The 14,548-nt window shown below is 55.4% G+C and overlaps 1 protein-coding gene across 1 annotated transcript; it reads left to right on the top strand.

Moving 5' to 3' along the window:
• Positions 1-824: 824 nt before the first annotated feature.
• NCLIV_041560 (hypothetical protein) lies at positions 825-14,214 on the top strand (the record flags this gene model as incomplete). Its single annotated transcript, XM_003881064.1, has 19 exons — positions 825-1,044; positions 1,363-1,697; positions 2,468-2,965; positions 3,379-3,660; positions 4,483-4,792; positions 5,537-5,629; positions 6,247-6,703; positions 7,144-7,235; positions 7,368-7,676; positions 8,029-8,112; positions 8,533-8,567; positions 9,283-9,372; positions 9,836-9,927; positions 10,189-10,441; positions 11,300-11,458; positions 12,008-12,454; positions 12,929-13,083; positions 13,412-13,529; positions 14,167-14,214. The coding sequence occupies 19 exons, from the start codon at positions 825-827 to the stop codon at positions 14,212-14,214; spliced, it is 4,077 nt and encodes a 1,358-aa protein (XP_003881113.1).
• Positions 14,215-14,548: the final 334 nt, after the last annotated feature.

The raw sequence follows: 14,548 nt of genomic DNA, 5'->3' as shown, positions 1-14,548 counted from the left end.
TTCCTTTCCTGGGATCTGGCTCTGCCTGGCTGCAGAGGCGAGGGTGAGGACAGCGTACTTTCTTCACCCTTTCTGAACCTTCTCCCCAAATTGTGCGAGGCTGGGAAGCGAGAATCTTGGAGAAAAAACATGAGACTGCGGTTGCCAGTCGCGAGTCTTGGAGTGTATGTACACCACACGCGGCACGCTGCGCAGAGAGAAATGACGAGAGACAGCTGACTGCATCTGTCTCCCGACTCGTTTGAATCGCTTTTTCGCGACTTTCTTGTTGACCCTGCCCCCGGCATTCGATGCTCAATCGGTTTGTCTGTCGCAAAATCCGTTTTGTCCTTCCGTTTTTCTGGTTTTCTGCTTTCTCTGTTTTTTTGCGCCTCTCTCCGATCCGTTTCCTCAAATTTTCCTTGCCTTTTCCCCCCCGCAGGCCCGGGCGCCCACGCCTCGCCGCTGCGCCTGCGTCTTTTCTCACCGGTAAATTCACCAGCACATCTGTCGATCGCGACTGCCTTTCCAACTTTATTTTGAGTCTCTTCTCCTTCGCCCGTTTCCCCGGAGGCCCCGATACGCCGTCCATACCGGCTCTTCACTCTGCTCTGGCGGCTTCGGCGAATCTGTGTTGTCTTTTCCGCCATTTATTCTCTCGCGGTGCCTTCCCAGTGCCTTCAGGACGACGGAACACGCCGCCCTGCAGGTCGCGATTGTCTTTCTTGCCTCGCCTTCCCCGCTTTTTGCCGAGCATCTTGGCGGCGTGTTTTCTCCCAGTGAAGGCAACCCGCTGAGGACGCAGCCAGGGACAGAGCCGATCGACCTTCTTCAGCAGAAACAAGATGGGGACCGAGGCGGGAGGCGAGGGCGCCCTGCCAGCGATGCTCTGGAAGCTCGAGGCCTCGTTGATCTTTAGTGCCGAGACACCGCAGCTGCCGCCGTCAGCTCAGAAGAAGCTGTTCGACGAGGTGGTTTCTGCGTGGAGAGTGGCAAGAAAAAACCAAGTAAAAAACGGGAACGAAGACATCCAGGCCGAGGACAATGCCAGCAAAAATGTAGAGAGTAAGGCGACGAGACGCGGCAGAAGACGGCGAGAAAAACATGCGCTGCGGATGCCACTGAGGGTGGCGAAACTGGGTGTACGTACAGTGAAAGCTTGAAATACACACGTGCGTGGAGACTCTCGTCGCACCCTGTGGCGGGGTGTATGTACACCTGGCGGGCTCTTTCTGCGTTTTTGCGTTGGCTCTACCGCGGGTTGCTGTTTGTACTCTTTTCATTTCCAGACTTCCAGTGTTTCCATCTGCCACAAATCGTCTCGCTGCTGTGTCTCGTTTCTGCCTTGTCTTTGCCGCTGTTCTCACTTCGTTCCCTCTGCAGAGGAGCTCGCCGAATTGGTGCAGCTCATCGCGGACCTAAAGCGTTGTCACTATCGCTCGGTGCTCTTCGCGTCTTCGCTGGCGCGCGCGCTGCGCCCGCTCCTGCTGTCGCCTCAGCAGGACGGCGGCGTCGCCACGCTCAAGGCCCTCGACGCTGCGCTGCAGAAGGCCTGCGCGGAGTTTGTTTACTCTCCGAGTTCCAGTGCATACGACCCGAAAGCAGACGAATCGCAAAAGAGAAGAGAGGCGAAACAGGTCGACGAGGCCTTTCTCCAGAGCCTGAGGCTCCGCGCGGTTCTTCTGGCTTCTGTCGCAGCTGCCGAGCTCTTCATGCAGGTAGGCGAGAGTGTCTGCCGACAGTTGCGTTTTTCCGTTTTTTCTCATCTCTCCTTGCCTTCGCTGACAAACCAGGTTGCTTCGTGCAGCAATTTGGCCTCTACGTCGCTCTTTCTCTCTGTTTCTCTCTCTGCCCTGGGATGATGTTTGTCTTCCCCCCCTTCGGGCCCAGTCTCCGTGTTCAACAGCCCACTTTCCACTTTGCCACAGTGTCCCTGCTTCGCTTCCTTATGCTGCCAAGCATGTTGTTCGAATCTCAGCGTATGGTAGCTCTGTCCCGTTGTCGTGCTGTGATCTCGCTACTTTCCTCGCCCGCTCACTGTTTCCTTTGCCTGTTGTGTCTGATCTCTTTCCGGTCTTCCTCGCGACACCGGCAGTTGTCCCATGATGTGCTTCTTTCCCGCCTCAGCTCGGGCCGTGTCGTCCCCGTAATACCCCACGAGCTTGCCGGTGAATCGTTTCCTTGCAGGGTATTTGATCCTTCGCTCCGCTGACTGATGTCTTTGTTGCGTGGTTTGCAAGTTCCACTTTTCGTGCACTCTAAGCGTGGTGCCGTTGACGAAAGGGCTAGGCGAATTTCAACGACATCTCATTTCGGCTGTGCATGTGCTGTACGAGGCCGTCCCCTTTCCCGAACGCAGTTCAGTAGCTTTGACTTGCAATGTCCCCCGACTCCATTAAACCACTTCGCTCACGAATTCTAATATACCACACTGTGCAAGCGCTTGAAAGATCTTCTTTGCCTCCTCGTCTGTTTCCGCGTGTTTCAGGTCAACTGGACAGGGCCCCCGATCCGCCGTTTCCGCCCCTCGGAATTGCTCGCGGCGCAACAGGAGGAAGACGGTCGCGCGCGTTTCCCTGACCATCCGTACTACCAGCGGCATTCCTCCTCGCCTGCCTCTCCGGCCCCTGGAGGCAAGGCAGAGGCGCTTGTCTCCACGCGAGACGAAGGGCACGGCGAAGCTGCGCAAGACGGAAATTCCCGAGAAGGCTTTTGGCGCTTCTTCTCCGCCTCTGTCGCCTGTCGCTGGTGCGGACGGGTTCGGCACTCCGAACGCCGAGGCGAGAAAAAGGCAGATGCAGGCGCCGGCGCGAGAGTCGCATTGTGTTTTTGCGAGGCTGAACTCGAGGCAGTGTGCTGTCTCGGGCCCCCTGACATGCCTCTGACCCCCCAGGGGAAAGACGCTCACGCTGCGGAGACGCCGAGACAGGACGCCCTCCAGAGACTCCAAGATGAAGCTATGGAGGCGTTTAATGCCGATGGAGAGGTGAGGAGAGAGACAGCAGAACCAGGAACCAGTTCCAGCTTAGGTGTCGCTTTTATGGCGAGTGCACGCTCATCTTCTACCTTCTGTCTCCTTCACTCTCTGTGTGTGCGACTTTTTGTCGTGTTACCTGCCGAGCTCGGTGCTCGCTTCTTCTGGTCTTTCTGTAGATGCGTGCGTCTCTCTTTCCTGCGCGGGATCTCCCAGCCTAGGCGTCTCTCCCTCGCATGGATCCTTTCCTCTTCCATCCCGGTTGAGCTCTTCCCCCAAATCCTCTTTGACCGCTCTCTGTCGTCTCGCCGACAGCTGCTGCTGACCTGGTGCGATTGCCGTCTCCCTGCCCTTTTTCGTGTTTGGCCAATTCTGCGCCCTCGACCCCTTGGCTTTCCTTCCCTTCCTGTCTCCCCTGTCTTCAGGATGTGTACGAACTTGTCCGGGGGCTGCCGTACTTCTGGCTCGCGTGCCGTCTCGCCGCGTGGCTTCGAGGCCAAAATGAGCGCCTGCTTTCCGCCGGCGGGCGGCACCTCTCCTCGCCGGCTTCCGTTGTTTCTCCCGTTTTTTCCTGTTTTTTCTGGGACGCGCGCCTCGCCACGGTCTCCCAAAGAATTCTGCGAGGGGTGTCGGCAGCTGCGTGCCAGGCTCCGTCGCTTATGCGCGTCTCCGTGGACGACCTTGCGGCGTCGTTAAAGGAGATCAATGTAGGTGGAACACACCGCAAAACCCCAGTCGGCACTCAGGCGGCGAGGACGGTTTCCACGTACCGCGCGCGGCTTCCGTTACTGCCGCGGCAGACGAGGGACGAACCAGAAGGGAGAAAAGCGCAGAAAAAAGTAAAACCCGAAATGCGCGGAGCGCGGATAAAATTCTCGCGAGAACGCATCCGTACCCGGAGTGGCTCAAAAAGGTGTACTTGCCACCTGAAGAAGGTCGTGCATGCTGCACGAGTTTTACGGGAAGCTCTAGTGTCGGCTACACGACCAAAAGACGAGACAAAAATGCGAACACACAGAGATCAGAAGAGGCCTTCTTTTTGGTGAACCCTCGTTGCGTCCTCCACCGTTTCCGGCGGAAAACATCCGTCTCGCGGTCCCGTTACCGCGGTTCGTTTGCCGGGTGTCTCCGCGACGTTTCATAAGAGTGAACACGCGGAAATCCGTTTTCTCGCAAACGAGCCAAGGCACTTTCCAGCTTTCTCACTACTCGAAAAGACCCAGCCATGGGAGAGGTGTTACTCAGGCGAGCGATGGTCTCAGCGCGCTGAGTTGAAACGCAGAAGATGTGTGTGATGTTTGCGTTCTTTTCGACTGTCACGGGACAGTCGCAGTGGCAGGTGATGCCTGTTTTCTTCGTTGCTTCCATTCATCGAAGAAACACTGAGACAGAGGATTGATCAGCAGTTCTCAGGAGGGTGATTCACCGCCCGTTGTCAGCCGCCTTCTCACTGCTGCCGTGCCGCCGTGATTCCTCGTCTCGGCTGCCATTCTCGCCAAGCCTCCGTGTCATTTTCACTGTCTACTCAGCTGCTTCCTCTCGAGTTCTCCCTGGCGAAGGCGCCAGAGGACGTGAGAAAGGTCTTGGAGAAGATGGGCGTATTCTCAGGCGGAGATCAAGGGAGCCGAACCGCTACGCGCCTTCTCCACGACGCCACGGAGGAGTCCCAACGTGTATTCGACAGCCTGTCCTCGTCCACCTCTTCGTCCTCTGGTTCCTCGTTTTCTTCCCATCCCTTGTTGCTCCCCTCTGCGCAGGATCAGGAAGCGGAGGCTGTTCTTCCGTGCCCCAAAGAGAGGAAAAACGGAGACGCCTCCACCCTGCCGGACAGTGCCTGGGGTGAGACCTCGCCCCTTGCGATCCCCGCTGAAAGCAAACATCTCCGCTTTTCTGTTAGAAACGGAAAACTTACGGTAGCACTATCGCGCCTCTTCTTCAATCGCCGACTAGATCTGTACTACAGAGCATAAATCCACATCGGTCCAAAACCCAATTCATACCCGAGGTGTAGAGAACAGCATCCACGTATCAAACCGCAGTGTTGTTGACACTCTTTACAGCGGATAGCTTCTTCTGTGGCGGCATCATTCACCCGTTTCGTTTTCAAAGTGCGTTGGCGAGTTGGTTTCATCCATCGGAACAGCCGAGATTCGTCACGACGGTCTCGGTCGCACAAACAGAGAACGACAGCGCCTTATACGAGCAATTGTCTCGTGTATCCTCTGCTGGGCGGCTGGCTTGTACGTCTCCGGTCTCGCTGTCTCCTTGGACAGAAAAGACCCGCGACAGCGTGGCTGCATCGCCAGCATGTTTCCTTCTCGGGAAGGGGGTTTTCCCCGGTTTTCTTGTTTTCGTCACCTCATGTGTTCCTGTCGGCATGCCTCTGGGGCAATTCTGTTTCTCCTTCCTTTGTGTCGTCGACGAGAACAAACGAGAGAGCGATGACTACGGAGACTCGTTTCTTGCTAGAACAAACTTCGTTGGCGACTGCAGGTGCACGCGCCGATTTCTCTATCTCAGAGGGAAACACAGAAAACAGCCGAGTCTCAGTTTGTCTCGGGTTTTCCCTTTTGTTGCCTTCAGTGACAGACCGGGAGAAATCACTCATGTTGCTCGAGTTGTCGCTACACCTGCTCATGTACGGCAAGGTGGACCCGTCCCTCAATGAGGTTATTGGTAAGTGGGGGGATTCTCAAGAAATGAGAAGCGACGTTTTCAGACAGGCCTTTGGAGAGCGAGCACTCGGGCCCGCAGCATCTTTGCCTCGTCCTCGTTGGTGTTTTCCGCGGGTGTTTTGGCACCAATGTCGCAGGCTCGAAATGGTCCGCCTGTATTATTGTTGAACGTTTTGCCTGTTGCGTTGCGTGCACATTTCATTGCCGCGCTCTGCGAGTGGGCATGGCCGTTGAGATCAGTCTCTTTCCTCTTGGTGTTGATGGCAGCAGCCGCAATTTCTGCTGTCCTCGGCGCCTGCTCTGTGTGTCCCTTTTTCGTCTCCCTCCCTCTCTCTGTTTCCGGCTTCAGTTCTCTTCATTTCTGTATCTGTCCATCTCCAAACTCAGTCGCCTCTTCGGCTTCGTGGCTCTCGCGCTTCTTCTCCCGCTTTCTTTCTCTTTTTTTGCTCGCCTTTCCCTCTCCGTTTGTTGCGCCGTCGCCAGTTCGCTCTCCATTTCTCGTCGTGTTCTCGCTGTGTCCTCTGACGCGAGCCTCCCGCCTGACGCCTGTGGCCTGCCACGCCCTCCGCCGTCCCCCCTTTTCATTCGCGACCGGTGCTCGTGTGGATCCTCTCTCAGACGCCGCATGCGCTGCCGCAAACATCAAATTCTCCTTCACCGGTGCAGAAGGCATTCGACGAAAATATCAACAGCGCGCGATCGCTCAACTCGTCGTCTCTGCAACGCCCCTCCGTCCGTCTCCGTCTTCCTCTTCTGCTGCGCCTTCTGCTTCCTCGTCTGCCTGTTCTGGCCACACAGCCCGCGGCGGTGGAGGCCTCTCCCCTGAGAACGGTCCCGCCAGAGGCGAAACCTTTCCTGCTGAGAGCGACGAAGCAGAGAAGCGGCAAACGCACGAAAGCCACGCTGACGAGGAGGCGAACGACGCCGACGAGGAGGCGAACGACGCCGACGAGGAGGCGAACGACGCCGACGAGGAGGCGAACGACGCAGCCGAAGAGGCGAGACGCCGAGACTGGAAGTTGCAAGATGTGCATGGAGACGTGGATGTCCTCGAGAGACCGCGACTCGTTGACGCGTACGTTCCTTCAAACTCCGTTCTCGGGAGTGCGATATTCGCATTTGTGTTTGCCTCTCTGTCTGGAACCGCTTCGCCCCCACACACGCGTCTTGCTTGCGTCTTCCTCGCTTCTTTGCCTGGGTGTCTCCGTCGTCCTCGTTGCCTCGATCTCTCCGTCCTTCTCCTTAGGTCATTTTCCCCTTCGTGCAATTCCTTCTCTCACCTCCTTGGGCGGCTGCAGCCTAAGTGGTTTTCTCCTTTGTGAAGTGTATGCCCGGAGAATCCGTGAACAGAAAGGGACCGGGTAACCGCTTTTTTCTGGCGCTGGTTCTCCGACAGCGTTTCTCGTTTCGACGCGTTTTTCTCCTCGGATTAGTGTTTTCAGTCGCCCTCTGTGCCATACGCGTATGCTTCTCCTTTTTGATGTTTGCTTTTCTTCTTTTGCGGCCGCGCTGTAGAGAAGACGCTGACGCGGCCGAGCGACCGCTGGATGCTCTCGAGCAGGCTCTCCTTCTCGCGCGAGGCCTGCGGATCTTGGAGACCAGCCCAGGTGAGACGTTGCGCGGTGCTTTTTGGCTCGACCGTTTCTTGAGAGCTTCTCGTTTTCCCGCAATGTGCCACGCCTAACTGAGACTCTCGCGTCTTTCAAAGAACGTGTTTCGCTTCCCTTTTGCTGCCTCAGCCCGCGACGAACTCGCGATGGAGCAACTGAACGCCGTCGCCGTCCGGTGCCTCGCGCTGAGAGAAGACGAGGCGAAGAAGGCGCTCGACGTGGACGCGAACCATCACGGACCAGCCGCGTTCGAGGGCTCCACTGAGGCAGCCCTGGACGTCGCCTTTCTGGAAGAAGACAACGCGATGGAAATCAAGAGCGCCGACTGGCTGCTCTACTCGGCGGCGCTCTGGCTACGTTGCAAATCCGAGTACCATCGGTCGAAAACAGTCGAGCGCGCGTGTGTGCAACTGAATGCTCTGATTGATCAATTCAACGGTGAGAAAAGGGACTCTCAAAGAGGAACAGAGAGACGAAGACGAACAATAGGGAGACGCCGCTCCGGGGATTCGTGGTCACTGCTGGGAAGTGCCCAGTCTCGTGTGAAGAAGCGTTCTTCGCTGTCTTGGCGCTTCCCCGAGTATTGCACGGCCTCGTTTTCTTCCCGCTTGAGGCTTTCGTTCGTCTCTTGCTGGATTCAAGAACGTTGCTGTCTCAATCCGTGATGCCGGCATTGACACGAAAGATCTCATCTGCCCAGGGAGGAGGGGAGCCTCGGCGTTGAGAAAGCGCGAGCGTTTTCCATGGTTTTTCCCTCGCTGCGTGTTCCGTCTTTCTCATCTCTGTCCAGACCGCCTTCCTGCCCCGTCCCAGAGGCTTCGCTTCATCTACAACGTAGACTATCCCAGTTGGTGGCAAGGGAAGAGAGAGCTAGGTAGGTGAAGAAAAACGTTTCCCAGGGAACAGCGAAACCGTAGAAAGCTGTCGATGAACCCGACTCGCGAGGCGTTCTTGCTGTCGGTTTTTGCTTGTTTTGTGGATCGGAGGGGAGGCTCGGGAGGCGAGAGGGTGTTTCGACGGCTATCGTGGAAACGCCTGTCCTTCCCTCGCCTTTTGGAGGGGTGCGTTCTCATCGCTGAGTATTTTCCGCTTCTTTTGAGGTGTTCCGTGAATCGAGGATAGACGGGGGGAGGCTGATGGGACACTGCGCGCGGACGGCTAGCCGTCTTGTGGGATTCGGGATCGGCGTTGTTCGACTCTCTCTGTAGGGCTTTATGTTTGCGGCGGAAGAGGCAAATCCAGGGAAGGGCGGAAGACGCGGCGATGTGCTTTTCTGCGTTTTTTGTTTTCGCAGCTTTCCGGATGATGCATATGGGCGCCACGCTGACGGTGAGAAGAGGCACATGCGTTTTCCCACGGCCTCGCGGTTCCGTTTTTACTCGTGAATTCCGGAAGTATAAAAACACGCGAAACGTGATGGGGGGGGGGGGCGGGCTTTCGGAGGAGCCTGACAGGATCGAGAACAGACTCACGGTAGGTGAAATGGGGCAAGGGGACGGGGGGAGTCCTGCTGAGAGGGGAAAGACTGGACAGATCGCGAACGAGTCAGAGAGAGACCAATGCAGTTCTTCGACGCAGTTTTTCATACAATCCGCAACGTTTAACGAAAAACAAGAGAGAGGAGCGCATGCGCGAAGGCGGGGCCGATACGGGGCGAGGGGGTGAGATTGAGCGCCAAGACGGCGGAAGATGAGAAGAAACCAAAAAGTAGGAACGGGCAAGGTGTCTGTTGGAAAGGACACGTAGAAGAGGCGTTTACACATACCGACAAGGCAAGTGAAGTGCATGCACCAGAGAACCAGAGCGCGACTGTTTCTCAGAGAAGCCGCCGGGACGCGAGAGTGTCCCTTCGAGAGTTTTCGACGAGATCGTATATGTTGTTCCAGCAAAAAGAAGGGATATGCAGTGAAGCGGCATCGTTTCCAGGGAACGTTGTCTCCGCAGAACCTCTTTGCCTTTTGCGCGGGTGAGAGAGCATGCACTGTTTTCTTTCGTATCTCATCTCGTTTTTGTGCCTTTGGTCGTTTCCTCATTGCGGTCCCAGGCCTACGAAAGCTTCAAGGATTTAGCCATGTGGGAAGAAGCCGCCGAGTGTCTCTACGCAGCAGACCGACGCGCGGATGCTGAGGAACTGGTAAACTTCGCGGTCGAGTCCCGCCCTCGATCGGGGAGTGGCTGAGCAATGCCACGTGCAAAGAAATGTGCACGGGCGTACACCACAGTCAACCGTTAGGTTCAAAACTCGGAATAACTCGCTCAAGCTACAGGCAACACCACATACAGATACGCCTATACAGCGACATATATATATATATATATGTATACATATTGGTGACTGTGGACTTGGTATAGAGGGATATTCATTCTCGAAGGGATTTCGTGTTCCACAAAGAGACAAGGTTCTCCATTAAAACTTTGGCTACATCCACTTCTTGTTTGGCTGTCTCGGGTGCGACCGCCTTGAGCGCGGACTGTTCCTCGTTGAGGACTGCATGCAGAGGTCGCGTCTTTGAAGCTCTTGCGCGCAGAAAGGCGTTTGTGTCTCCATTCCCAGCCTGCATGCGCGTGTCTTCTGCCCCTTTCCCGTCCTCGTGCAGCTTGTCGAGCGGCTGAAGCTGCGTGAGAGCCCGCCTCTCTGGTGCACCCTGGGCGACTTGCGAAAAAGTGTCGACTGCTACGAGAAAGCCTGGTGAGTTCCTGGCGTTGCCAGCGGCGGAGCGGTCACGACGCGAAAAGAGACGGTCCATTGCACTTGCGAAACGGCAAGTCGCCTCTGAGGTTGGAGGCGTTCACCACGTGTCGCGTGTCCCGCCAGACAGAGGACGGGTCTACGCGCTGCTTGTGCGTATGCCAGTTTCCCGTTCGAGAGTCATTTTTCGGCGCTTGTGAGCGACCGCGATTTTCCGCTCCTTGCGGACCGTTGCCTCTCTGTTTCTGGCGCTGCTTGCAGGACTCTGTCGAATCAACGCTGTGCACGAGCGCAACGGTCGCTAGGACACCTCTACATGCGAGAGGAGAACTACCAAAAGGCAGCGCAGGCCTACGCACGCTCGCTCGAGCTGAATCCTTTGCACCGGGCTTCCTGGTTCGTTCTTGGCTGTTGCGAAATGAGGCTCGAGCGGTGGGACGATGCCGTCCAAGCCTTCGGACGCGCCGTTGCCCTCGAACCGCAAGACGGAGACGCATGGGCAAACCTCGCCGCCGTGCACTCCCAGGCAAGACTCAACAGACGGATACAAATATATATATATATATATATATATATGCATATATATATATATACATATATATATATACATATATATATATATATATATACATATATACATGTGTGCATATGAATGATTGTATATGTACCTATGTGTTACTCTTTTTCTCGTGTAGGCTTTTGTTTCCCGATTTAGAGATTGGCATATGTTTCCTTTTTTGCGGTTTGCTTGTATCTGTGGATAGATACAACCTTGATCATGGGTCTCCCAATCTCTCATTTTTCGGGTACTCTCGGGTCGCTCCGGCCCCCAGAACGGCATCCAGTGTAGTTGCGCACCTGTCGGCGCGCCGGATTTCCTCTTCGGCGCAGTTTCTTTCGGTCCAGTAGCTCCCAGCGGGCCCTGACAGGCCGCGTTCAGTCCAGTGACGCAGGATGTGTCGCCCACGCTTACAGGGAGATCGGAATCGCACTTGTCAAAGAAAGGCAGAAATTTGCATCTTTCTGTCTCTTCCCACATGACCCTTTAACTGGCTCAGACACACAGCAAAGTGCATATATATATATATATATATATATAGACACACATATATATATATATATATATATATCAATGTGTATACTTGTCTGGGCATGTGGAGGCAAGTAAGCAGCGCGAATGGTGGAGGTAGGATCTGAAACAACAGAACCCAGACGTTGCATGCAGGCGTGCGTTTGCACGTGTGAGATCCTCCGGGTTTTCCGTGGTGCCGTCTCTTTGCTTTCGGCTCTCGTCTGCTGGGACGCGGCGTCTGGGCACTCAGTGCAGATTCTCCATCGTGTAAGTCCCTTTTCGTGCGTTTGCGGCGTTTAGCGCGAAGCCTGGACAGCCGCTCGTCTCTGCATTGGCGAGGCTGCAAAGTACCGCAGAGAGAGCTGGCGGGTGTGGGACAACTTCCTCAAGATTTCGGTTCGTGCTAGGGATATTCGCGGAGTCAACGAGGCCCTCAGACACTACGTGGATCTCAACGTTGTAAGCCCACACACCACAAGCCGTGCGCGTGTTCAAATATACAAATATCTCTAGTTCTGTCTGGAACCCTATGCAACCATATGTATATATATATATATTTATATATGTACTTTAAATAAGGTGCATACAAGCGCTTTGTGAAATTCGCCGGATTCAACATAGAAACGCGTTTTGCAATTCAACCTAGGCTGCACTTACATATATATATGCACGTACATGCGTATTTCGTGTTTTTCTATAAACACATGTATGTGCAATGCTTATGTACAATAAGGTAGCAGTGCCTGTGTGTACAGTGAGCAGGGTGTTGCTGCACAAGGTACGTGGGCTTTGTTTGATTCAGCTTTGCATGCGTAGAATTATTTGACGCGCGGTTTCCGGTGGGTACTGCTCCCTCATGCGTCCACGTATCGCCTGTCAAGGCCTGCGTCTTTCTTCCTGAGTCACCTTGCGTTTTTTCCTGAGATTCGGGGAAACCTTCACCCGCGCCTTTCTTCTTGAGGATCACGGTGTCTCCCCGTGTCCGGCATGGTTTTCTTCTTGTCTCAGAAAGACAAAATTCCCATTTGGATCTACAGTTTCTTGGAACACGCGGTGGTTTCCGGAGTCTCACCCGAGGCCGCCGTCGACAATGAGTCATCCGCGTCGGCTCCTCGCTCGTCTGAAGACGACGCGAACGAGGATCGTCCTCCTGCGTCTGCTGTATCTCCACATTCGCCTTCTTCGGCTGCGGAATCCGGCAATGCCGCAGCGCCGAGAAGTGTGAAAAGCGTCGCCTTTGCGGTAGAGCCCGAGCCGCGTCGGCCAGGCGCCTTTGCGGTCTCGAGCGTCTCTTCCTCTCCTCTCTTTAAATCCACTCTCAAGACACTGGAATTTCTCGCGCAGCACGTCGCCGATCAGGCCGAGCTCTGGAAAGCCCTCTCCAACCTCCAAGCCGTCAACGGCGATTTCCTCGACGCCGCCGAGACCCGACTCAAACTCTTCCGGGCACTCAGCGTAAGTTTCCCATCAGCCCTCTATGAACCCCTGCAAAGAAAAGAAGTCCGTGTTCGGTGCGCGTTTGCCCGCACCTCGCCTTCCACTATTTGTCTGCTGACACGGGAAACAACGAAGATGAGCCCTCGTCATTTTCAGCCGTTTCGTGATCTTCGTGCCTGCGTCCTGCTTCTGCACTAGGCTATTTGTGGTAGCAGCAAAGCCTAAAAACCACCACGATGGAGGCGATTTGGATATCTCCGGGTGAATCTTCTTGCCCGCCGCCACATGCCCCTATATATATATATATATATATATATATATATATAAACATATGTATATATCTATATCGAGACGCGCGACAGGCAGCGATGCTTCCACTACGGTGGTGAGCGAGACTAAAAGCCTTCGGTGCAATCCGCGGGGGTGCTTGCCGAGCTCTGGCTGTGCTGTACCTCTTTGAGTTTCCGCTTTCTTTTGGGGTTTTCCGTTCAGGCTCTTTTGCGCCGAACAGAGGGACCAAACGAGCGAGGCGCCTTCAGCTCCGCCAAGGCTCTAGAGCTGCAGAAGGACGCGACTGACGCTCTCAGAGAAGCCGTCAATCTTCTGCGGAAAGCGGCTGCCGCCGGAAGTGAACCTCTCGACATCGAGTAAGCGCGAATGGGAAGGACGCCTGGCGCCCAGGTATACGAAGGCGCCTTGTGCCTGACAGCCCGCCGGTTCATTGTTGTGAGATTGTTTGCCGGATGCCAGGCGAGGGCAGAATTGTTTGTCGGAAAATATCAACGTAGCGTGTGTGCGTCCCCAAGGCGTCACGGCGACATGGGTCTTCAGTGGCAACCGGGGCGAGGTCTCGGCGAACGGGGTGCTGCGCAGCGGGCCTTGACCATCATTTGTGGTAGCGACGCACAACCAGCCGGAAACCATGAGGCTTTCGATGGGCAACGCGCGTGTCGCTTTTCCTCTGCTCCTCCTCAGACGCCGACTGAGTGACATACACACGACTGCATGCAGTTTAACTGAGGAGCTTCGGCAGCGTGCGAGTGCCTACGACGCCGTCCTCCAGAGACCGCAATTGGAGTGTCTGCGCGCCGAGGTAAGCCGCCGTTGTCTCAGCGCGTGAGTTCTCTGATGGTCTTAGCCCTCGACGGGTGCTACCGATTTTTGTGGTGTAAGCCGACGATCGTCAACGCGCGCCGCTGCATGCCATCCAGGGGAACCTGGCGCGGCGGCTAAAGGCGAAGAGTGGAATGTGGTCCGCTTGAACGAAACGCACATTTGCTTTCCTGCTCCCTCTCGCGTTCTGCCGCTCGGAAAGTGGTGGTGGAGGGCCACCGGCTGAAACGGAGCGCACAGTAACTGGACAGGAGGGTAACAGCGGTGATTGCTGAAAAGGAACGCGAGGTGATCCTCACTGCCAAACGCTTCAGTGAAGCGAATCCGTCTACTCATCTCGCCCGGGCTTTCGCAATGTGATGCCGTCTTCTCGCCAGCGCTGTTCGATTCTTCTTGGTTCTAGTTTCGTGGACAAAGGCACGTTTGCACCCCCACAGACCGCGTCGTGTTTGTGTGATGTCTGTTCCCAATTCACAGACCGCGTCGTGTTTGTGTGATGTCTGTTCCCAATTCACAGACCGCGTCGTGTTTGTGTGATGTCTGTTCCCAATTCACAGACCGCGTCGTGTTTGTGTGATGTCTGTTCCCAATTCTGTTCCTGTGTTGTTTCGTCTCAGGCGCAGGAACTGGCAAACCAAACCGCGCCGCCGTTCACACAGGCGTAGACGGTTGCGGCAAGCAATATCATCTGCTTGTCCTCATCTCCCTCTATCTCTCTTTCTCTAACTTGTTTTCCGATTTCCTTCTGTCCTCGTCGCTGTCGCAGCCTCGCTTGCTCCTCTCTCCCTCCTCCCCTTTTCTGGACTTCTTCTCCTCACTCTGTGTCGACGTCGACTGGGCGAGGAGGAACACACCCGTAGGGGCTGGTAAAAGACACAGTCGGCAATTGAATGCGAGACACTCAGAAGACGGATTCGTGGGGCAGCAATACCTTGGAAACTAGCGGCGTTGGGTTTCTGCTGTCAGTACCCAAGAAGGCTTCCTGTTATTCGCGTGCTG

Source organism: Neospora caninum, chromosome IX, assembly GCF_000208865.1.
Source record: "Neospora caninum Liverpool complete genome, chromosome IX".
Classification (NCBI taxonomy): Eukaryota; Apicomplexa; class Conoidasida; order Eucoccidiorida; family Sarcocystidae; genus Neospora; species Neospora caninum.
The sequence above is the reverse complement of the archived record's forward strand: the minus strand, read 5'-3'. Positions and strand labels throughout refer to the sequence as shown.